Source organism: Chelonoidis abingdonii, chromosome 2 (genome assembly GCF_003597395.2).
Source record: "Chelonoidis abingdonii isolate Lonesome George chromosome 2, CheloAbing_2.0, whole genome shotgun sequence".
Classification (NCBI taxonomy): domain Eukaryota; kingdom Metazoa; phylum Chordata; order Testudines; family Testudinidae; genus Chelonoidis; species Chelonoidis abingdonii.
In genome coordinates, this window is record NC_133770.1 from 49920237 (window position 1) to 49945269 (window position 25033).

The window sequence follows — 25033 nt, forward strand, 5'->3', positions numbered from 1 at the left end:
GCTGAACCTTTGACTTGGGTAGTAACATTTTAGTGTTTTTCAGATCCCTGGTAATGCCCGAATTCTAATGCATTTTATTAGGTCATAGACAGTAAAATGTCATCCTCACACAAATGGCAGCAGCAGCAGCAGCCTCTGTGTCTCTCTGGTGGGATGGAGAGAAGCTACTGTCATGTCATATAAAAGTGAGGCTTCATTAGGCATTGCTAAAACTCTGAGATGCTTACAGAGCATACAGTGGGTTATGTCACTATGCTAGAAAGGGATATTTCAGTTGCTTGCAACTTTGTATTTTTAAGGCAAGGGCCAAGCCAAGTGATCCTAAAAATCCTTCCTCATGCAAGTAGTTGCACTGACTTCAACAGGATGGACTACTCGTGTGAGTAAGCAAGCATGTGCAGGGCCCTTAACACATAACAAAAACGTTAGCCATCTCATCTATTTGCTGTAGTCCAGTTGAAGACAATGTGGTTAGAATTGTTTTTAGCTGGAGAAGTGTTGTTTTTATTTACTCTCCCATAACTCAAGAATGTCTGAAAGTATTTGTGCTATAGGCCAAGCACAAAAAAAGCCTAAAGTTATACTGGAAACCACTGTGCATCCTGACTTGTAAGGGGCATGACCAAAGTTTATTATGGTAATACTGAGGGGAACGAGCTGCATTCATGAGGTTTTCGTATCATGCCATTGCAGAAATTCAATTAGTGAAAAGGAGCTCCGGTATGATCTAATGTGACAAGGCATTGCTAATACAGTGGCAAAGCTATAGTACAGAATTGTTGGTAAGTCCTGTATGAATTTCAGTTACTTAATGAGCAGCTTTCACCCTTGCAGTGGTTCATATTGGGTGTAAATATAGTGGCTCACATCAGTGAAACCCACAGGAAGGGACCAGGGGAAGCAATCTTTGCAAGGATTCATTCAGAGAATTTCCCCACATCATTCTGTGGAGCAGGAGGAGATAGGGTTTCCCACCCACCCGTGGGGAAAGGCCTGGAGGGCAGTCCTTGAAACCTGTTGGATCAGCGCGAGGCCAGGGCAACCTGTGCAGAAACCTTGTTTCCCTACACTGGCTCTAGCCACCAGCAGCCCTTTTCCCCCCTTACCTACCTTGGAACACAACTCCATTGGGTCAAGTATCAGAGGGGTAGTCGTGTTAGTCTGGATCTGTAAAAGCAGCAAAGAATCCTGTGGCACCTTATAGACTAACAGACGTTTTGGAGCATGAGCTTTCATAGGTGAATACCCACTTCGTCAGATGCATCTGACGAAGTGGGTATTCACCCACAAAAGCTCATGCTCCAAAACGTCTGTTAGTCTATAAGGTGCCATAGGATTCTTAATTCCATTGGGGCTGCACTGTGAGCATCGCTGCCCTGGACGCTATTGGAGTGTGCTCTGCAGAAAAGATGATTTGGGGTTTACCCTTTCTGAGTAAGCTCCAAGTAGCTGGAAGGAGGAGACGATGTGTCCCTTGGTCTTCTGCCTGGCCCACCTATGTCTTCCCCCTTCATTCTCCATGAGGATCCCAGGACCAGTGAAAAGACCCCTGTGGGTCCAGGGTGGGAGGGAATGCTGCTGCAGAGGGTGGGTGAGCCCCTCATGCACTCTCAAGCTGCTTTTACTTGTGCTGTGGTCTGAGACTGCACCAGGACAAATGCAGGTTAGGGAAGAATATGACAAAGGAGAGAGGCCTGATCATAGTATGAAGAGCTGCACAATCTACTGTGAGTAGCAGCTCATTTTAATCTCATCAGGGGGTAAAGCTTTGATTGTGGAGAGTTTGGAAGAGTGCAGGCATTCTTCTCCCAAGTCAACCCAGGGTTAAAAGTGCCATGAATTAAAATGAATGAGCTCCATGTAGTACCGAATGCATAAGGTTAAAGTATATGTGTTTTTAATTCTTCACTGAACCTTTGGTTTATGAGATTCTGCTGCACTCACAAATTGAGTTAAACTGTATTTCTGTGCTAATGCCAAGGAATAGTGAACTGATCTCAAATGATCATATCCTCTGCTAATTAAAACTATTCATATGCAGATTTGAAATTTGTTAGTTACATGACTGTGCTTTTAAAAATCATGTGCACTATATTATTATGTTAATAATCAAAGAGATTATCAACTGGGTGTCACATCACAATGATGCATGAAATAAACCAAAGTCTAAAATAAGGAGGAAGTTTGGGTTTACTTGATTCTTCAGCTCTTTAAAATGTTTTCTGTTCTCTGCCAGCCATTCACACCTCTTTGGCAAAAAAGATACATGGCTATATTTTCAAACAGATTTTCCATTTTCTTGGCCAACCTTCCAGTCTAGAAATAACCTCAGAACTGGAAGTATGGTCTACTGAGCAGGCCAATGCAGAAAGCTCAGACCATCTGTATAGTGTTATTGTTGGAGAGAGGTACCGCAGTGCTGCTGTTGTCCCTTCACAAGAATAACGTTCTGCAGTCATGGGGGGAGGGCAGCTCTCAGCTTAGGGAACTGAGAAAAATCATCCCCATAATTTACACATTCACTTTCTTCTTTTCCTGTTAGTTAAGACATCAGTAATGGTCAGTGGCTTCTTATTCAGTGTCTTGGTGGGCAGTGCTGTAGGCTGGGCTTTTATGGAATGGAGGAAAATAATTTGCAGTGAGGAAGTGAATGTGTGGCTTGCTGCAAATACTGATGTGAAAGGCTAATAAATCTTGGGAGCATTGGTTTTGGACAGAGATCATCTGCTTCTGCCTTGAAGTGAATGACTGAATAGTACAAAATAAATCATTGAGGAATGGAACTTCTGTCACATTAATGCTACGTCCTTACCTCTGTCATAGTATGTTTTTCCATGAAATATCACTCTGCGTTCTAGTGACCTGCCAGTATTTGGATATACAGGTTTGGAAATGGTCTCTCACCAAGCCTGAGGACCTGACTATTGCTTTAATCTATGCTGTTCTTTCGATTCAAGCTGCAGCATGACCCCCAAGAGGAATTCTGGTTGACTCAGCCAGAATTCTCCAGAAACCCAGGAGGTAACACATGCTGGAGTGCCTACCTTTGGGAGAGGGTAGCAGATGGTCCTTTCAATGCCAGGCCAACTCCAAGGACCAGTGGGGTAGATCTCAGGCTGTCCCTTTCAAATCCCTTTTTTGAGGTGCCTAGTGCTGCCACTTATGCTAACCAGGGGCAGTATCTCTCCTCTTTATCAAGATTATGGCATTCAACCCCCCTCTCTTCCCTTTTGCACCTGAAAGAAGAACTGGAATTTGGAAGAAAGTGATTGAGGACAAAAGGGAAGTGAGGTATAGACACTACCTTTCCAGAAAGAGAAAATGTCTGAAGATTAATAAGGTCACTTAACTGAATCTCTATAGAACACTGTGGGTCCAGTGCTGCCAGGGCTGGCTCTACCATTTTTGCTGTCCCAAGCAAAAAAAAAAGGGAAGAAAAGAAGAGAAAAAAACCCGCTCGGACTGCTGCCCGAACTGCCGAAGCAAAGGAAAAAAAAAAAGATGCCCAGATTGTGCTGCCCCAAGAATGGACGGAATGCTGCCCCTTACCATTTGTCGCCCCAGGCACGTGTCTCCTCCGCTGGTGCCTGGAGCCAGCCCTGAGTGCTGCTATCCGTTCTCAGGCAAAGTTCCCATTGAAATCAATAAGAATTTTGGCAGAGGAAGGACCGCAGCACTGGCCTTTGTGGAGACAGCCTCTCACTTCCAGGTGTTAAACCTGTCATCCTACCCACTGAGTTTGTCTTTTGTCTTGTTTGTAGAAAATCATCTTCATCCACTGCTGCTATAATAAGTTTACTTAGTGCTTCGACAGCCATGTACAGAGCTAACTAATCCTCAGAGTGAGGCAGGGAACTAATTGCTATTATCCCGATTTCACAGATGGAAACTGAAGTAGAGAAAGTAGGTGATTTGCCAAATGCTGCACAGGGATTTCTTAGCAGAGCTGGGCTGAGAGCACTGTAGTTCCTGGCTCCTAGCCTTGAGCTCAGTCTATTATATCACTAAAGGCTGGTCCTAATGGCTGTGAAGTTAGACTGGATGAGTGTAAAATCGCCCCTTTCTTAATATAAGTGCCCCTATTCTGACATTCTTTTATGGGTGGTGTTTATTTTTATAACTCAAAACCTACCAATTATGGGTGAAATCCACATCCGGGAGAAAGGCACTCTATGGGGGCTGCATTGTAGCCTTGACTCCTGGGGATGGATTTCACCTTTCCAGACTCCTCTTTTCTGCCACACTTCACCCACATTAGCCCAGTCACTTGGACTAGACAACTGTGAGCACATTTTATGCTACTTGGATATCTACCAACAGCTTCCTGATTTGCACGTACTAGCAGATAGCCTTGGGTATATGTGCTATAAAATATGCCCATAATTATTTTCAAATTACTGACGACTATAAATGGGTTCATGAATCTTACAACTGCTGTATGCACACATTGTGTGACATTGCTAAATATTAACTTGTAACTTTTTTAACTGATGGGCTGTTTGCAAAGGTAAGTGCAAATGATAAGATTTCTAAGCACATCTCTCACTGTTGATATATATGAGCCATTTCATCATGGATTCATTAGACTAGGGGTGGCTAACCTGAGCCTGAGAAGGAGCCAGAATTTACCAATGAACATTGCCAAAGAGCCACAATAATATGTCAGCAGCCCCCCATTCGCTACCCTGCTCCAGCCCCCAGTGCCTCCTGCCCACCGGCAGCCCCACCAATCAGCACCTCCCACTCTCTCCCCATGCCTCCTGCCTGCTGCAATCAGCTGTGTTGCAGTGCACAGGAGGCTCTGGTGGGGAGGGTATGGCAGGCTCGGGGGAAGGGGTGGAGTGGTGGCAGGACCTGGGGCAGAGCAGGGGGTTGAGCAGTAAGCACCCCACAGCACACTGGAAAGTTAGCATCTGTAGCTCCAGCCTCGGAGTCAGCACCTATGTAAGGAGCTGCGTATTAACCTCTGAAGAGCTGCATGTGGCTCCGGAGTCACAGGTTGGCCACCCCTGCATTAGACCATCATCATATCTACAGATGCAATCATGTAGTTAGACACCCGAGTTATAGAATGCACATGCAATTATTTATGGGAGCAACACTGTACATGCAAAATTGGAAGCCACTTTTCAACCTCAGGCCCTACTTCTTATCTAATTTTAGGCTTTATTTAGTCCAAACATGCCTCTGTGATGTCCAGGTCTGCTAGATGTGCTAGAGCCATGGAGCTGCCTCCTATTTCATTCCAAGTTGGCAGTTCAGAAGAGGATACTCAGTCACTAGGAGACAGTATGTGACTACTCCTCTGATGACCCCCATATACATCAATAAGAGTATAGTGACAAGGGATCCAATGAGTGTGTATTCTGAGCGTTCACTGTGTCCCCTGATATCCTCGCAGTGATTTGAATCTTCTGGCTGAGTAACAATCAGTCAGATGATGAAGATTTTTAAAGTGGCTGAACACTGAGGAAGCAACTCTCAACGAACAGCAGTATTATGAAGCTGGTCCTGGAGATGTCAGGTGTGGAGTCATCAAAGAGGACAGAGATCTCCGTCCTTTGGGGAACTCACTAACAGCTATGGAGGTCTCCTACCACCGGCAGTTTAGCTGTGTGTTGGAAGAATGCATGAAGCATCACTCTTCTCCAAATCAAAATAGTGGGCTGAATGGGCCAACACAGAATGCCAGATCCAAACACCCGCTGAACCTTGTAATGTCCAGAATCTGGATCTGATGAAGATATTGGTACAGTAATTGACTTGCCTTAAATTAGCAACAGGGAAGCCAAAGGGAAACTTTAACATTTCCAAAGAATGTAAGTATTCTGAATGTTCGGCTTTTTTCAAAGCACTTCATTTTAAATAATAGATAATTTTATTGGACCTGAATTGCAATGGAACTCTTGTAGAAGCTAATAGTGTCTACATTACAATTGCAAACACTAAATTATACATGGGCTGGAGGAACTGAGTGACCTGAATAAGTATTAAGAATTTTGAGTAGTGAAATGAATATGGTATAATCCCTTACTACGAATGTATTAATTCTAATTCCTAATTTTATGTACATATTGTAAGAAAATAAGAAAATTGTTATGTATATTTCATACTTAGTAACGTTTCTGAAACTTGGCCTTTGATTTTCTGCTTAACACCACATTATGCATAAATTAGTAAACCATATAATAACTGATACTCTGTCAGCTAATGTCTTATCTAATTTATGAGTAACACTTTGCAATGTATTATCTATGACCACATTGTAATTTTTTATAAGGACACACAGGACACAACTTCATTGTTATATTTGGAAACCAGGAATAAGCTGATTACCACAGTTCCACTGCGTATAAATCATTAAATATGCATTGGCCCAGAGAGAGAATAGCCCACTGGTCAAGGCATTCACCTGGGAGGGAGCAGACCCAGATTACAGTTACCCTGCCCCAGTGACTAATTATTCATACACAATGGAACAGCTTCAACAGGAGAGATTGAGAGAACTCTGCTCCAGAGTACCCCCACAGTCTGGGGGTCAGGGCATTTTCCTGGGGTGGGGGGGGGCGGGGGAGGAAACTTAGTTCAAATTCCTTCTTCACATTTGGCCAAGGGGGAAATTGAACCTGGGTCTTCCACATCCAGCCCAGCTCTAATCAGTGGGTTAAAAGGCAAGGGCGGGGTTGGGCTGCCCAAACCTCTGTTTGTTTGGGAGTGTTTGTGTGTGCTGAGTACACCTACTGGACCTGCCTAGCAAGCTATATAGGCAGGGGAACACCTACTTTCAGCATCCTTCTGGGTCTTTGGTGTGAGATAGGCACCCCTGCACCTCGCCTGAGGCAGCTGCCTACATGCTCACTGGCAGAAATTTAGGCACCTTGGGTGAGAGCCACAAAGGGATTTAGGTATTGTAGTACATTGCAGCACCTAACTTTTAAGCACCTAGAAAATCACCTATGCTGTGATCAACAAAGTCTCAGTTAGGTGTCTGGGGTCCCTCTGCTGTCAATGGAGAGAGACAGGCAACTTAGATTGCGGTCTACAACACCAGCACCTAAGCTAAACTCTGGTGATGCTGACCTGAGGGGTGTGTGCTACGCCCGGCCCCTCTCACGGTGTTAGGTGCCTATGTTGCATGCGAAGCCCAAAACAAAACAGCTGTGTGTTTGTGTGTGTGTGTGTGTAGGATCTCCTTTGTAATCGTTAACCCAGCAGATAGGGTACTCCCTAGGAAGTGGGAATTCCCACTCCAGTGGTAGAAGGGATTTGAAATGAGTACCCTAACCACAGGGCTATGCAATGTTCTAGTGTGGGTCTCTGTCCATCTTTCCTATTGAAGTTGTTTCACTTTATTTAAATAATTGTATAATTAAATGTTAATTGGGTGAGTGAAGAGATAGAATGACTATATAGCTCAGTGACTAGGGCACTTACCTGAGATATACCCAATCCCCGATCAAATCCCTTCTCCCTTGCAGGAGAAAGGGGGACTCATACCAGGGTCTCCCATATTGAGGGTTACTGTCCTAGCTGCTAGCCTACAGATTATAAAAGAAGTCCTCCTCCTTACTCCACCCTCAGCTGTTTTGTGTGAACTTGCCTGAGGGACCCGATCTGGTAGGCAGGCTCTGAGCTTGCCTACTGGATTGATTTTCCACATGTGAGTTAGTTGGACGAACGCCTATCTTCCCTGGTTTGTGAATCACTCTAGAGTAAGGGAGCAGTGTGCATGCTCAGAATCATAGGTGCTTAGGGAATCTTTACTACAAATCTTTCACACCAAATGAATTTAGATGCACGCAGGGTTAGGCAGCAGGCAAGTTGGAGTTTTGTGGATCACAGTGGTACCTAAAAACAGGGCTTGGGCACCAAAGTACCTTTGTGGATTGCAACCCTAGTGACTTTGGGTGCCTACTAGTTTTAGGCAGTGGCTGAGCAGGGGGGTTGAGGATCTCAGTGGTGCCTAAATGTTGGAGATAGGCACCAAAGTTCTTTGGTGGATCTAGACCTTAATCCATTTAGATTGTATGTCTTTGATTTTGGGACTCTATCCAGGATTTATATTAGGGATAATCTAGTATACTTAATCCTGCCTCGGTGTCTAAATGATCGGGACTAAATGACCTATTGAAGCCCCATTGAGCCCTACATTTCTATAGTTCGATAGCCCTAAATTTAAACACAAAGTTATTCCCACAGTTATGTGCACCTGCAGTTGGAGGCCTAGTTAAAAGCATGGCCAATATTGTGTAATTATTCCCACTGATTATCCAGTTAATTATGATCCATGTTATTATACCAGCCATATTAGTCATTAATGTATGTACAGATGTGTGTAGCTTTATGGGGTAACATACTGAGTCTTGATTTTTGTTGAAGGAAGTTGCGTACAATGCTGAAAACTGACCTCTTCAAGTGCATCCAATTTTTACAAGAGATACCTTGTTTTAATGTCAGCAGAGTTCCATGGTAATGCTCCCAATATGTTTCAAAAGTATTTTTCTGCTACACTGCCTTTCAGAAAGTGGCTTGTTGTAGATATTAAAGCAGCTCTTGATGTCTCTTACCAAGCTATTTATATTTATAATACCAGTATTATAGTGAAATAGACCTAAAAGCAATAATAGGCACATAACATATTGATTCAGCTGTAAGATAGTGGGAAAGAACTTTCACTCAAGGGTTTTTATTTATCAATTATGATTTCATAAACCTTAAGAGAGGTCAATGCTGATCCTCAAATGAGTGAATGAAATGGCACATCGTAATGATACAGAACTGCTTCTCTGACTATATGATGCAAAGAGTTTGTATCGCTCAGTTTAATTAGAAAAGCAAGTTAATTTTTAAGGTTAAGGCAGGGGTTAGCAACCTTTCAGAAGCGCTGTGCCGAGTCTTCATTTAATCGCTTTAATTTAAGGTTTTGTGTGCTACTAATACATTTTAACGTTTTTAGAAGGTCTCTTTCTATAAGTCTATAATACATAGCTAAACTATAGTTGTATGTAAAGTAAATAAGATTTTTAAAATCTTTAAGAATCTTCATTTAAAATTAAATTAGAATGCAGAGCCCCCCGGACTGGTGGCCAGGACCTGGGCAGTGTGAGTGCCACTGAAAACCAGCTCCCCTACCCCTGGATTAAGGGTTGGACTGAGACAGAACATTGTGGTCCTTCATGACAGCATTTCTCTGGGAACTCAATTACTTTCTGCAGTATAAAAGCCATGATTAAAAAATAGTTTCTAGGTTTATGGATATAGATAGAAATAAAAGCTCTGGGAGATTTGCATGACTTCCATTCATCTCAACAGGGTGCCGATAATGGTGCCTAATGCTCAAAATTCACATATTAGCACCATTGACTATTTCACTGCTGATTATTTTATTCAATCATCCAGCTATTCTGGATTGAAGGCAGAATTTGGGTAAGTGAAGGAGGCTGATATAGAATGCAACCTATTTTTTTCTTTCCTCTGACTTAGATTAAACTGAGAGGGTAAAGAGTGAGAACCTCATCCTCTGGACTTCATTTCCCACCATCTTCTCTGTAAAAATCATAGTCCTAACTCAAGCACCTTCCAGTGACATTGTAAGGAAAAAATAGCATTTCTACAGTGCAGTGAAAATGTAAAGCACTGCATCATATGTGCATTTAAAATACAGATTTATGGTGCTCCAGTTATGTTAACTGTGAACAACAGTCCAACTATTTTAAGAGGCTGAATTTGGTTCAATACAGTTGATGAACTTCACATGCTTACCTCTCCATTGAAGAAGCAAAATATAGTTGCAACAAGTAAGCCCTAAGAAGAACAAAAAGAAAATAGGTTAGAATGTTTCCATGTTTGTGCATTATTGTTAATTTAAGGCTCAGAGTCATGAGATGAAGGGATTATGCTACACCCCTACCTCCACAATCTCAAAAGACCATCCTATATAGTTTATAGTCAGGTATTACAGTATCCCATTGGTTTTTGCCTTTCCACCATGTTTTACTCATGCCTATGTTGTCATGGTCTACTGTCATTACCAGCCATTCCAGTTCACATATTTTTGCCTTTAAGCATTACAGTTGCTTCCTGTCAGGGAGTGCTAGAAAACGGTCATTAAAAGGGCAGATACTAATCCAAGGTAAGGGGGCAAGCTTAGGAGCAGAGCGGCTCATTGGTATGGAATCTTGAGAAAGAAAGGGGGGAAGTTGAGTGACCTAGATGCTACTGCTTTTCTTTCGGAAGAGGGATGCGAGGGGACCAGTACAGGCCAGGTGTCACATGTTCTTTTTTCAGCAGGAATGGAGTGCCCCAGGAGCACAGGTGTCGGCTTCCTCCTTCCCCTGAGGTGCACAACTCCTGCTCTGCTCCAGGCCCCACCCTCTCCACTGCTTCTCCCAAGATCCTATTCCCACCCCACCTCTTCCTGACCCCACTTTGCCTCTTCCTGTCCCCTCCTCCAAGATGCCTCCTGCATGCCGTGGAACAGCTGATCGTGGCGGGTGGGAGGTGCTGGGAGGGACAGGGAGGAGTTGAGCGGCAGGGCTACCGGTGGGCAGGAGGTGCTGAGGAGGGAGGGAGGAAGCTGGCTGCTTGTGGGTGCTAAGCACCCGCTAATTTTTTTCCATCAGTGCTCCAGCCCTGGAGCACCCACAAAGTCAGTGCCTATGCCCAGGAGCTCTTAACTGGAATGTGTGTTTGGAGAAGTGAGCCTGGGAATGAGAGGCCGCATATGCCTACATGGGTGGATGGAAGCATCAGTGGATGGGAAAGAAAGAGGAGAGAGAATGGGGTGAGCAAGAGGATAGAGAAAAAATAAAAAAGAGAGAACATTGGTCCTAACTTGACCATCACTGTTTAAAATTAATCTAAGTAACACAATAGGAGTCAAGAGGGATATTTCATTAGTGCTACAGCAAAATGAAACAGTGTCAGGTCAGGAACACGTGATGAGGATGCATAAAATAAAGAAGAGCAATTTCTCACACTTAGGTTCTGCAATGCAGAGCCACTTAAGTAGAAAATAATTTTTCTTAAAAGATTTCTGTACTGTGTTCTAAAAGGTATATTAGATCTTATTAATAGCATTACATAGCCACATTTAATGTCAAGTGCATTCATTTTAGATCACTTAAAATATTCCTTAAACAGTAATAAAATAATTTTAGGGGGAAATTTTGGGGAGAAATTGCAACGTAGTGGCTAGCATTCTCCCCTTCCCCCCCTTTGCTGCTCCTTGATCTTGCCTTCCAGGAGTTGATGTGCCTTCCAGGGTTGCTCTAAATTGTGGCCATTTTTGCCCAACTGCCTATGGCCCAGCAACTGGGAACTGGTGAGTTACTTTTATGCTTTGCATCATCCCCTTTTCTCCAGCCAACCTCAATGGGACAGTCAAGCCAGCTTTAAAGTTCCTTTTGCGCTACTGGATTTGGCCCTTCGGTATGACACAGCTACAGCAGTAAAACACTTTATGATGTGTTCCCCTCTATGGCAAACACACCATAGATACTATTTAAGAAAATACAATCCATACGAATGAAAACGAATGCTCACTTACTGTAATTTAAAGAAACAAAAGTTTCCCGTGATTCTGAAAAACTCGGTTGTAGCTGACTGTAGCTGACTGTGCATTATTCTGAGTGGAAGCTTAATCCTGCTTTAAAGTTTAGATAGCTTTCCATTTATACAACCAAGCATTTTTCAAAGATGCATTTCTTAGCCTACCAGAAAAAAAAATCTCTTTCTACATTGGCTTCACGTTCCTGTTTTCAGTACTGTCAATTTTTTCCCTCCCCAAGATATTTCAGAAGAGGGCATCGGAATCTCTCTCCATTAGCTTTGCCAAAGTGCTTTTTAAATTCCTCTGCTCTTGTGTTAGCATGAACTGGTAACACTCATTATCTGAGTAGCACAGTATGCATGGTGTAACAATAGATAAACTATCCTAATACTGTAATAAGGCTGTGTTAAGGCTTAATTCTCATGGCACTCTTATAGTTAGATATTGAACATATATGTGGTATCTATTCTATGTATTGTTTTTTTACTTCAAATCTTCCATAGTGAAATCAGAAACAAGCTTTGCCAAAATCAGACGCAACTTTGCAGGGCCACCCAGAGGATTCAGGGGGTCTTGGGCAAAGCGGGGGAGCTGCGGCGCTTGTACTCACCTGGCAGCGGTCTGGGTCTTCGGCTGCGGAGGTGCCCTTCCGTCACTCCGCGTCTTCGGCAGCACTGAAGGGTCTCCCGCTGCCAAAATGCCGTGGAAGACCCAGAGCGACTGAAGGGCCCCCTGCTGCTGAAATGCTGCCAAAGACCCGGACGGCTGCCAGGCCAGGGCTTGCGGGGCCCCTGTGGGGTCCAAGGTCTGGGACAAATTACCCCACTTGCCCCCACCCTCAGCATGGCCCTGCAACTTTGAGGGCAATTTCTTTGAAGGGATAATGAATGTTCAAGAAGTTGTTAATCTATGGTTTTGGAATAAAGAAAACACTTCAAAAAAGGCATCTCTGTTCTCAGCTTGGGAGTTGTTTTCTCTATATTATGTGGAAAACATGGAGAATGTGGAAATGGAGACTGTGAGATGACTGATTAATCCAGAGTGAAAGCTACAGTAACAGAATTCATAGTATGAAGCATTACAGTTTGGACATACCATCCTTGTGGCCATAACAAAACCAAAAAGATCACAGGTTATTCACAGTCCCCTCACCGCCAGTAAGGGCTGGTGTTCAGCATCTGGAAAAAATGTAGCTTGATTTCTGGAAAGACCAGGTCAGTTCACTGCTGTCAAAAGAGGGCCACTTGGACTACTGATAAGGGCAGTAGAGGTGCTACAAGCTCAATGCCAGCTGGCTGGCTGCAGACTGAGCCAGTACATCTGCTGAACAGCTGTGGATATGTTTACACAGCATTTGAGAGAGAGCCTCCCGGGCCAGATCGACAGAATTGGGTGAATGGGGCTCATGCTAGTGCTCTATAAACTGCTGTATAGACAGTGCTTTGAAATTGCGACTTGGGCTGGAGTGCAGGCTCTGAAGCCTGGGGGTTGCGGAAGGTGGGCATGACCAACAAGTTCAAAGTGCTGTCTATACAACTATTTTCAGAGACTAGTGTGAGCCCCGCTAGTCCAAGTCTGTCAACCTGGGCTGGGAGGCTCACACCCACTCACTCCCCAGTACTGTGTGTACATACCCAGTGTGATCTGTGCTTGCAAGGAAGAACAGCCTAATATCATGACAGGCACTGTAATCTAGTGGACAAATCCCTTATTATATGCCCACCCTCTTCCTCTGCTCTTGGCTTCAGGTGAGAGTAGGATAAGATACAAGAGCACATAAATAGAGGGGGGAAGAGGTGTGCAGGACTGTTTATGATTGGGATGTATGCCAAAAGATACATCTCAAACCCATAGGTGCTGGAATTAGGGGTGCTTCTGCACCCCCTGGCTTGAAGTGAATTCCATTATATACAGGATTTACAGTTAGGTTCAGGGCTCTCAGCACCCCCACTACAGAAATTGTTCCAGCACCCCTGCACAAACCCACCCCAAATCCTCTCAAGATCCTAGCCTGAGGCCCCTAGTTTGCAAGTATTGAAGTTTACTCACTTTCCACTTTCTTTTTAATCGTCATTGAAGCACTTGTTGCTCCTTCCCCTATTACAACAATTCTAGGAGCTGAGTTTTAGGGAGAAGTGGCCAGACTAATACTTGTTCTGCCCCTTATGGAAATTGTGGTCAGCCTTATCTGCATCAATTTGGGCCAGTTGCCAACCTTCTTTGAAAGCATGACTATTTATTGATCTGTATTGCAGTAGCACCTAAGGGCCGCAGGCAGGGATCAGGGCCCTATTGTGATAGATTCTGCACAAACACAGAAACAAAAGGTAGTGCCTGCCCCAAAGAGCTTACAATGTAAATATGACAAGAGACAACAAGTGGATACAACAAGCCGATGGGGACAACACAAGGAGCAATGACATACTCCTGGTTGGCATGATCAGCAGTGGTCACACCACACCAGCAGCCTAAAACATTGTTTTGTTTTTCAGATGCATCACGGCACAGGAGAGTTTTACAAGGAGTGAGGGGGCATTGCAGAAGACATATTTCCAGCTTCCTTTTCCAGAATAGGAGGAAATCAGTGAATTAATGAGATTTAGACTAATACACACTACTAGGATTAGATCAAGAATACTCATATAGCATAGGTTTCTAACATTAAGCTGAAAAAAATAGATGACACTGCTAGTTGCTTTTAGTGATAGTAAATACTAGAGAGTGACTTGCCTGTTCTTCAACATTAGAGCCTCAGACACTTTCTGTTGTATAAAAGTTGCTACTTCATTGGGGTTGTGAAATATGAGTATCCCAGCTCCTATATATACCACTAGCTCTGCCTGATACTGCAAGACTGTTAAGGGATGGCTACATGGCCCATGGAAGCAAGCCTGAGGATGAGGGTGGGCTTCAGAGCCTAAGCGGCAACTTTGAAACACTGATTACACAGTTATTTTTAGAGCACTAGTGGATGCCCCTTAGCCCAAGTCTGCCAACCTGGGCTGGGAGGCTTGCTCCTGTGGGCTGTGTAAACATACTTTCACTCTCTGGGATGTCTTTATCTTTACCTAAATAGATGGCATGCTTTCCTTCTGTACTTATGCTGAAAAATCTTTTCCATTTTTATTTTTGCTCCACCAGTGTTCACAGCTCTGCATGTACTTTCTCTTTAACTGTGAAACTGCAGAGCCAAAGTATTATTAGATATTAGCCTTGTGTTTTCTGAGCCAGGGGATTTAGGGTACAATTGATTTTAAGATCGCTGTGTTTGTACCTCTAGCTTTAAACAGCAGGGAGCTGCATTTCCAAGAATGTCATTGGTGGGGGCCATTGATTCCTTCCTTGAGGATCACAATGTGCAGATTACTCCTTAAATTTCTCTTTTCTGTATCTCCCGTGTTCTTTTCTGATACCATTAGTTTCTGCTCGAGCTTCTGCAATCTTTGCTGAAGCTGAAGTCACTCATCCTCCATCAAACAGCCCTCTCTCTGCCTCTTCTACCCACAGTATGCAGTAATTAAGCTCTCCTGCTATATTTTGACTGATATATGTGATAACATTGATTTTGGAGTGGAGAGCGTACGTCAGGACTGACGTTATTTTAGGATTAACACATTTATTTTAGGATTAACATGTCTAGTTACTGCTTCTGAAATTTTTTTTATTTAACTACTGAAACTCTACCAAGATCACCTGAACCGCAGCCTTCTGTTGAACCTTGCCCTAGTGTATGTTCAAATTTACCAGCCTTGGGACATTTGTGTGTCTTCTTGAATTGATGGCTAGATTTTTTCCGTTTGGATGGCAATATTGGTCTGAGGACATTCTTTGCTTGACAATTATTTGGTTTGGTTTTCACTTCACTACAGCGTCTTACAGTGGAGTTACATTCTGAAAGGTGACTTGTAAAAAATAGCTCCATGGGGTTTAACATGGATTGTATCTCAATGACTCCATATTAAATGTGCTAATTTTACCAATAAAGAGATACTTGCTAACTGCTAGGCCTGCAAGCTCAGCCTGAGTTTTGGCAGCCAAATTGCCTGCCTTCAGGATTGTGCCTCATCACCAGCAATAATGATTTTGCAAGTTTGATGCTGCCCTCAGTTATACCTCTTCACCCAAGACTGGATTAATCTTTTGTTGGCCTTGGTCCCCGGACCATGGCCCCATCCCCCATTGCGCCTGCACTCGACCTCTTCCCCCCAAGGCCCCACCCACTGCTTGCATGGGGTGAGGAGGTGGAGAGGAGTGAGCAGGGGATGACGGGGTGGAGAGGCGTGAGTGGTGGGCAGAGCCTTGTGGGGGAAGAGGCTGAGCAGGGGCGGGGCCAGAGTCTCAGTGCTGGAGCCTCTTCTGAGTGTGGGCCTGACCCCTCGACGCCATTGGTGCCATTATAAGCTGCATGCACCTCCATGCCCTCAATTACACCTGTGTAACCCTATTGCCTTCAGTGGGATTGTATTGTTTAAGAAATGGCAGCATTCAAAGACAGTGAGGGTTGGATAGTTGGTCTTGAAACTGAAATTCAATGAACCATTTTGGTGAGGATGCAGGTATGAGCCAGAACAGAATCTGGTGCACACACACAGGTCCCGCAGCGCAGACAGTAGAAAAGAGCAGTAAACATTTATTTGTCACCAAATTGAGCAAGTTTGCGCCTGCATGCAGACTGGAACTGCGCTTTAAGGAAATGGAAACTGAGATGTGAAGTATCCTACTCTGGGTTGTCTCTGTATTACCCTTCCCAATTAATCACAAGTACTGTTCAAGCCCACGTAACTCTAAAAGTTCTGGAGAAACAGAAATCTTGCCCTCTAAACTAAACATTGAATATTTAACATCACTGTAAAGTTGATTTTACTATATGGTGCTGAAACTTGGAGACTTATTAAGACCTTATTATCTGAACTCTACATTTTCATAAACAGCTGCCTTAGACAAATCCTAATGACCAGATGGCCAGAAAAAAAAATCACAAATGAAGAACTCTGAAGGAAGACACAGCAGAAACCAATAGGACAGGAAATTATGGAATGAAAATGAAGATTATTAGGACAACACAGAGGACAGACTCAAGTAACATAACAAGACAGACATTAGACTGGAACACTCAGGGCAAGAGGAGATGAGGTAGACCATGGAAACACACAATAGAAGGAGAAATGAAAGATCAAAATGACATAGAAAGAAGCTAAGGCCAGGTTCAGGGCCAGATTTAGGCGCAGGCAACCCAGATGACTGCCTGGGGTGCTGGGCTTGGGGTGCCAGGCTTGGGGTGCTGTTTATGTTGTTAGCAACAAAAGAGAAAATAGAATATTTGAAGGAAAATGTTTCAGATATTCTGTATGTGGATTAATTTTTCACTAACCTTCTAGAATATTCTGGACTTTTGTAGAATCTCATGGAGCCTTCCAGACTTTCTGAGAACTACATTTTTCTTGAACTTCCTAAAATGTTGTCAGCTGTGCCCTTGCGAGTTTTTAAGGGGTGAGGAATCGCCAGAGAGTTAGTGAGTTATAAGAATGAAGTGAAGTGAAGCTGAGATATTGTGAATCTTGTTTTATTGTGTAATTGCATAAGTGTACTTGTGTTTTAAGACTTGAAGACTGTAAGTAGTGACTAACAAAGGACATTTTTAATGAGACACCAGAAATATTTATTGAACTCATATCTATGCAACAATATAACATAAATACTGTTACTTCTTTTGCCATGCTTAACACGTAATGTTTGATGACTTTCTAAGACTGTGGAACATAGACTTTTGCTCTCCCTAATACTGTCTGTTTTCCCCTGTAGAAAATAAAAGATGCCCCTGAAGAAGCCTTCAGGAGCTCAGCATAGGAAATGAAAAGCTCCATTGCAATCTAATTTGCAGCAAAGGGCAATCTGAAACAGCACAACAGAGACGAGGCTTTAGGTCAGGGATTGGCAACCTTTAGCGCGTAAGCCCCCTGGCAGGCCGGACTGATTTGTTTACCTGCTGCATCCGCTGGTTTGGTCAATCGCAGCTCCCACTGGCTGCAGTTCACCATGTCAAAGCCAATAGGGGCTATGGGAAGCGGTGCGGGCCGAGGGATGTGCTGGCTGCCACTGCCTGCAGCCCCACTGGCCTGGAGCGGAGAACAACGGCCAGTGGGAGCCACGATCGGCTGAACCTGCAGACTCGGCAGGTAAACAAACTGGCCTGGCCCACCAGGGGGCTTACCCTGGCGTGCCGCATGCCAAAGGTTGCCGATCCCTGCTTTAGGTAGTAGCGATTGTCCCAGTACTGAAGAAATTGAGGAGTCAAGTGTAGATGATGGAAGTCCTATTGCTAAGGAATTAACAGATATACCTGAAGATAAGGATGGAAATGTGAGGAAAATGATGGCAGCATAAAGGAGGTGATGATAAAGAAGTATGTGACTTACATGAAAAGGAGACTAATGACAGATAAAAATATGGTTTACACGAGAAGGAGAGAAATGATAAAGAAGAGTCAGCCTCACATGATGACAGAAACAGCAATGAGAAAAATGGCACACCACAAATTGATATATCAGGTCCTGCTTTATGGTTGGCCATCCTACACTCTGCCAATATTGATCGTACAATTTTGAACTGGCCAAGCAAAATTGAGGATAATATGTTTCCAAAAAATGAGCAGAAGCAACACTTCTCAAAGTCAGACTGTGAAAGTGTGCTTGAGAATGGTGAGAAACTGAATTGGTGTTGGCTAGTTTACTCGAAATCAGCTGACAAATTGTTCTGTTTTTGTTGCAAAATATTTGACAAGAATGCCAAATCTTTGCATATGCTTTCCAGGTACAATTACTGGCATAACTTAGCTGATGCTCTGAAGCAACATGGAAAGTAACCCGGCCATTTTATGGCCTATTCCAAATGAATGGGCCATTTTATGGCCTATTCCAAATGAATGAATGAATGGAGTTCGAATCCAGGCTCAAGCTGAGTAAATGCATAGACGCAGAAAACCTGCACACTATTAATGTAGAAACCCAGAACTGGAGGAATGTGCTTGAGCATTTGATCTCAATTACCCTCTTCCTTGCAAAGAATAATTTGACTTTCTGGGGCTCATCGGATAATTTGTTCACTGAACATTTCCTTGGTTTGGTAGAGCTCCTTGGGAAATACAATGATGTCATGCTTGAACACCTACATCTAGTACTTTGCAAAGACACTATGGACCATGACTGCAGCAAAATAATTCAAAACATATTGATGTGGCTTGGCAAAGTGAAGTACTATGCCATAATAATGGGCTGCACTCCCGACAGATGCCATCACTGCTGCCAAAGAAATGGAGAACAACTGAAGAGTTGAGCCTGTCTTCTAGGAAACTCATATTCATTGGAAGAGATAGTTTTGTTATAAGGGCAGAGATGAGGTGATGGGAAGCTCAGAAGAAAAATTCAAAAAAGAGGTTTTTTGCTCACTCATTGACACTGCTCGAGTATCCATCTAGGAAAGGTTTGGACAAATGAAGCACCACAAAATGACCTGGGTTGTTTTTTTTCTGTATGACCTTAGTATGCTGCTGGTGGACAGCAAAATACTTTTGAAAAATTGTATGGACCTTCACTGGAGGTGACACATGGGGAATGTTTGGATGTCAATGATAAAGACCTCTATATCAAATTGGACAACCCATCACATTTTGCAACACAGGAAGCACACTTCACTCCAAGTTCTCCAATTCATCCATGATGCGGTGCTGAAGGATACTTTTTCTAATGTGGATAGCTTTGAGTATTCTGCTCACGCTGCCAGTCACAGTCGTGAGTGGTGTGTGCAACTTTTCGAAGCTCAGCCTCATTAAAACATATCTTCAGTCGATGATGGTCAATCATGCATGCATATTGTACATCCAAGTACTAAAATGGGCTATAAATGTAATAAAAATAATGTATTCAAAAGTTTAACAAATGGCGAGAGGGGAGCATGGAAAATGCTCCTCACCTGGGCATCATTGGGTCTAGGACTGCCCCTGGGCAGGTCTACACTAAAAAGTTAAGTCAACCCCACTACATAGCTGAGGAGTACTCCATATCCCTGAGTGATGTAGTTAAGCTGATTTAACCCCCAGTGTAGACAGCATTACTTTTCTCAACTTAGTCATGGTAAGAGGGCTTGCACGGGACAGAGAAAACACTACAAGGAAACCCTGAAAGTAAATCTTTAGAAGGGAGGCATTGATCCCGTGAATTGGAAAAGCTGCCTGGCAATAGACTGCAATGGCATTGCATCATACATCGAGCCTCAGCCTGTTTTGAAGAGAATCGCCTTGCTCAAGAAGCTGCGAAACAGCAGGGCAGGAAGGAAAGTGTACGGCATCCTGGCCAACAATTGTGCTCTCTCCAAGCAACTACCTGTCATCTACATGGAAAAAAATGTAGCGCATGGATTAGATTCCTCAGCCATCATAAGTCTCATCAATGACTTTTTTCTCCCTGGCAGACATCATCTTTGTATCGAGGGATAGCTGGCGATGAGTGAAGACATAGCTTAAGACTGCAGCAGCAAAGATGGAGGGCAGTGGTGAAGGCCCTATGATTCGCATGGAATAGAGAGCATCAGAGGGGTAGCCGTGTTAGTCTGGATCTGTAAAAGCAGCAAAGAGTCCTGTGGCCCCTTATAGACTAACAGACGTTTTGGAGCATGAGCTTTCATGGGTGAATACCCACTTCGGACATGCATCCGACAAAGTGGGTATTCACTCACGAAAGCTCATGCTCCAATACGTCTGTTAGTCTACAAGGTGCCACAGGACTCTTTGCTGCTTTTATGGAATAGAGAGGCATAAAAAGATAAGAGACTTATATGTGGTATGGTGCAGAGAAAACATCTGTAAAGTCTCTGCTACTGGCCACGTTGAGGGAGATGGTCAGGGTGAGGAGTGAATATGGCAGGTCTCCTGCTGAGAAATGGCTGACGCTGAGTGCTTGGGTGCTCACTATCCGATTCTCTCACAGCTGGAGCCTCCACGACTGCCCCTTTTATGCAGGAATATGTCATACAAAAATGGTGCTCTAGAAATAGCCAAGGTGCAGAAGACATTTTTGCCATTTTTAGTGGCTGAAATACACCAAGAGAGTTTAAAATGACCAGCAACCCAAGTAAAAAAGAACAGGAAATGAAAGAAGCATTCATCCTATCAGGAGTAGCTCCATAGCTCTAGCTTTCCATGGCAGGATGAAAACCTTCTGTCTGCTTTGGCACAAAACACTAGTAGTGCTGTCCTTTTAAACCTGGGTGTGTATGAATGCATATATTGTAAAATGGAGTAAAGCAGCATGGTATTTTAAATGGTTAATTTTGTTCTGCAGAAAGCAATTCTTCCACTTGTCAGCAGGAGTTAAATTTACAAGCTCCAGGCAGTCTCTCTCTCTCGAAAAAAATCAAACCTGCTCTTAGAAAATACAGAGCAAACATCATGTAATTGAGGCCTGTGACCTCTTGTGAGCTGTGTCCTTATTTGACAAGGCAAGCGCTTAAATACTGTGCATTTGCTCAGAAGCTGATATAAAATGTTGAATTAATCTTATTTCTTATGATGGGCTAACTCCAACTTTCAGGAGCTCTGATTCAGTAAGGTATTTAAGCACACTAGTAGCTTTTGGCATCGTGAATATCACCACTGACAGCAGCAGGATTATTCAGGTGCTTAAAGTTAGGCACATACTGATGTACCTTGCTGAATCAGGGCCAGGCAGACCTGTAGCTGGATCTCAGATAGACAGCAGTAAGAGGCAGTGTGGGATTTGGTTGCATGAGTGCAAGCACAGTGGGAGGGCAGAATTCACACCCGAACTCCCTGGTGCACACCACTTCATTCCTTTATGGGATGCCGCTTGCTCTCCCATGTAAGTCCATCTCTTTGGGCCACTGTGGAGAAATTTCTTCATGCTCATAAGAGACTTCTGAGCGCTGAGTGCTGGTGAAAGCAAACTGTGTGCAACATTCTGTAATTTTGTATGAGATATATGGGAGCAGGTTGTCTTCCTTAAACTGCCAGTGTGATTTTACAGGCTTTTGAAAATTATGCCGTCTAAGGAAAATCCATAATTAACTTGATGTTCTGGAATTCAAATCTTTGCTTTGTGACACGTACATTAGTGGATGTCTGTGTTTAGTTGGATAGATGTGTCCATCCTTCTAGCTAGAGCTTCTGCTTCTGAGATAGCTGCTATGCTTTAAATACTCCTCTTAAGGGGAAAGTACCTCTTCTGTTTTATGTAATCTTCAGTTCCACATATTTTGAAACTATACAACTTGTATTGGTGATGGTGAGGGGGGCTCTAAATTTCCATTTGAGAGATCTCTTTGAACCACTGTGGTGCAGAAACAGCAGATATTCATATCTGGATCAGAGAAGCCATTTGTAACATGGATTTAAGGTTCAGAGGGGTTGGGAAAGCAGCCAGCCCTGTAGAGAAGACTAGCAGGGAGGTGCTAGCACAGCTTGGCAGCATCAGGTTATTGGGTCTGATTACCAGCTAGAGAATATACATGAAGGCCCCAGCTCCCTAAGGGAGCCTGTGATCAGGAGAGGGCCAGGAATAAACTCTTCTGTGACTACAGCAGAAGACCGTGAAGGGCGTGGGAGCCCTGTAGCCCACTTCCTATTGGGGTGGATGTCTAGTCCATTAAGCTGCCAGAAACCACAATCAAATAGGGTTATTGAGAATAGGGTTATTACATTATCTTGTTGCTCCAAGTTTCCTTTTTTTGTATTGGAGAATAAACAGGTCCCTGAGGTAAAGACCATGAACTGAACTTCGCAGTGCTGATTATTTTCCCAGGCTGGTAATTGAGTCCACCAGCCTACACCATTTTTCAGTGCCACAATTGGAGGAAAATAAAAAAAAAGGTTTCCTTTTTATAACTTATAGATCAACTCCACAGATCTGCTAGGAGGATTTTGGCATATGTATAGTAACAAACATGATGTGACAATACTGAGGCACTGCATTTGAGAGATGAACAAATAACCTATCATAGCTCAGATAAAGAATAGCATATGTTTGCAGTGAAGAAGAATGTTGGGGAAATAGACCACTTCTGCTTAAAATGATGAGTGTGGAGGATAATCTTATAAAGAAAAAAGAACAGTTTAGAGCAAGAGTGGCTCCTATTATTCAAATTCACCTTTAGTGTGGGAAACCTAGCAGGGAACATCTCACTGTATTGTTGTCCAGATGGGAATAATACCCTGTGAAAAAAGTGCAGTTTATTATGGGAACAAATACTCTGTCATTCATGATCTTCAGTCATCCTATTTTGACAATAGACTGCAGCATTGCAGTCTGTGCTTGTACCTGTTGCGAGTGGAAAGTTTGCTCCCTATGTCCAGGGCCGGTGCTTCCATTTAGGTGACGTAGGCGGTCGCCTAGGGCACCAGGATTTGGGAGGGCAGCATTTTGCAGCCCTCAGTGGCAATTCAGCGGCAGGGGGTCCTTCCGCACTCCAGGTCTTCAGTGGCAATTCTTCGGCGGGTCCTTCACTTGCTCCGGGACCCGCCTCTGAAGTGTCTCGAAGACCGGGAGTGCAGAAGGACCCCCCTGCCGCAGAATTGCCGCCAACAACCGGAGGCGCGGAAGGATCCCCGCCTAGGGCGCCAAAAACCCTGGCACCGCTCTTGAGTATGTCAAATCACAGTTGTCACATACTGCTGCAATGGTTATTGAAAAACAAACAAACCCCAGATCTGTCATACTATCTATGAGAAGATGCCAGGAAAACAAGTATTTAAACAATTCAGAGCTGAACATAAAAGTTACAAACCATACAAAGAAATAACTACTAATTACATCAACAGTGCTAGAAGAAAATGAGCATGCAGAGATCATATATGAGACTATTCTGAATATGTGATTGTTATAAGAAATACCTGTGAAAGAAATGCTCTGAAAATGATCCAAAACTCTAACTCACAATAAAACTACCAAAAAAAAAATCTGAATTTTGATACCCAGCTAAGGATCACATAATAAGATAACTGCAGGGCACTCATGAAATAACATATGTTGTTACATATTGCTATGTAGTACATTATGACCATATACCACTGCTATTGGAAACACTGAGAATTATGAGGTAACTCATATTCCCAGTGCTTTGTACCAACCAACTTTAAGAGTTCTGGCCAGACATCCCAGGATTTGTTTACACTAAGAGATGCTAGATAAAGTTTTCTGTTTTTGCGGTCAGTGACCAGGTGGCTGTTGGTAGGAATGCTGGGATATATGGAATAATAAACTGACATGTCACATAGAACTTCTCTGAACAAGATTAGAGAACATAGGGTGGGATCCATGAAGGGTGAAGCTATGTCTACACTTGCAATTGAAGGACAAAACTTCTGTCTTTCAGAGGTGTTAACTCACCCACCCTTGAAAGATAAAAGTTTTTCCATGACAAGTGCCTGTGTGAATGGGGGGGTTGCAACACTGAGCATCATGGTGCCTAACTTTTAGGTTCCTAGAAAATCTCAGGAACCACCCTGAGATCCACAAAGCCAAGTTTGGCCCTTAGGATCCCTATACAATGAATGGGGAGAGACAGGCGCCTTAGAATATGATCCAGAAAGCCAGTAAAGTAGACAAGGAGCTGACTAAACTAACCAATGGGAGATACTGACCAGAGATGAGTGTGCCAAAGTCTGCCCTGCTCTTGGATATGTGCTTAAGTTTGGGCTGCACGGAAGTGACTATCTCTGCTTGTAATCCACAAGTGGGTTCCCGTCTCTTGGAGTCAGGCAGATGAGACCCATTTTACTTGCTTGGGGACTGATCTGTGGCTGTGGAAGCCCATAGGAGGTAGAATTTGCCTTCCTTGGACCTCTGCCTCACCTTAACCCTCCCCACTTTACAACCGTGTTTGAGGGCACTTCTCTTCCAGCTGTGTTTTCCCTTCTAATGATGTGGAAGGATTACTCTTTTTTTTCAGTGATACCTCTGTTTAGGATTTTGTTTGTTTTTTCCATTGCCTGTGGTATGTTCTAATTCCTACTGTTTGTTATTAGGATTTTGTATTAATTCTCTGTGTTTCCTGACAGCCCTGCTGGCACTGGTAGGTGCTTTATAAATAAAATGATTATCCCAACGGTCACATTGCCTTTCTGTAAGTGGAGATAGCTGTATCATTAGCCTGACACCCAGTTACGATGTTTGGAAAGGCACACTTGTATCCCTAGAGACCACAGACATGACAATACACAGAGGTGCCCACGACAGGAAAAGATACACACCTTCTCACTATGTCTGATGGGATCTATGATATAAAGATGGAGCTTTTAAGAATCAGGCCTGGCTGTCCCGGCTAACCAGGCACTTGGCCATGCTGAAATAAGCACCTCCTAAATAATGAATCAAATTTATTTATAAGAAATGAGTGGAAACAGCTTCTGCTGAAAACTTTTCTACCTAGGAAATATAGGCCCCTTGAATTTATTTTTAGTTTTTCATTTAGTGG

At 43.4% G+C, this 25033-nt stretch overlaps 1 protein-coding gene across 1 annotated transcript in view; it reads right to left on the reverse strand.

The window, feature by feature from the left end:
- Positions 1–25033, reverse strand: part of CALCR (calcitonin receptor) — a 206028-nt gene that overhangs the window by 2367 nt on the left and 178628 nt on the right. Inside the window, exon 12 of the mRNA XM_032785377.2 lies at positions 9763–9804. Within this exon, the coding sequence (XP_032641268.1) occupies positions 9763–9804 (42 nt within the window). The remainder of the gene's footprint in view (positions 1–9762; positions 9805–25033) is intronic.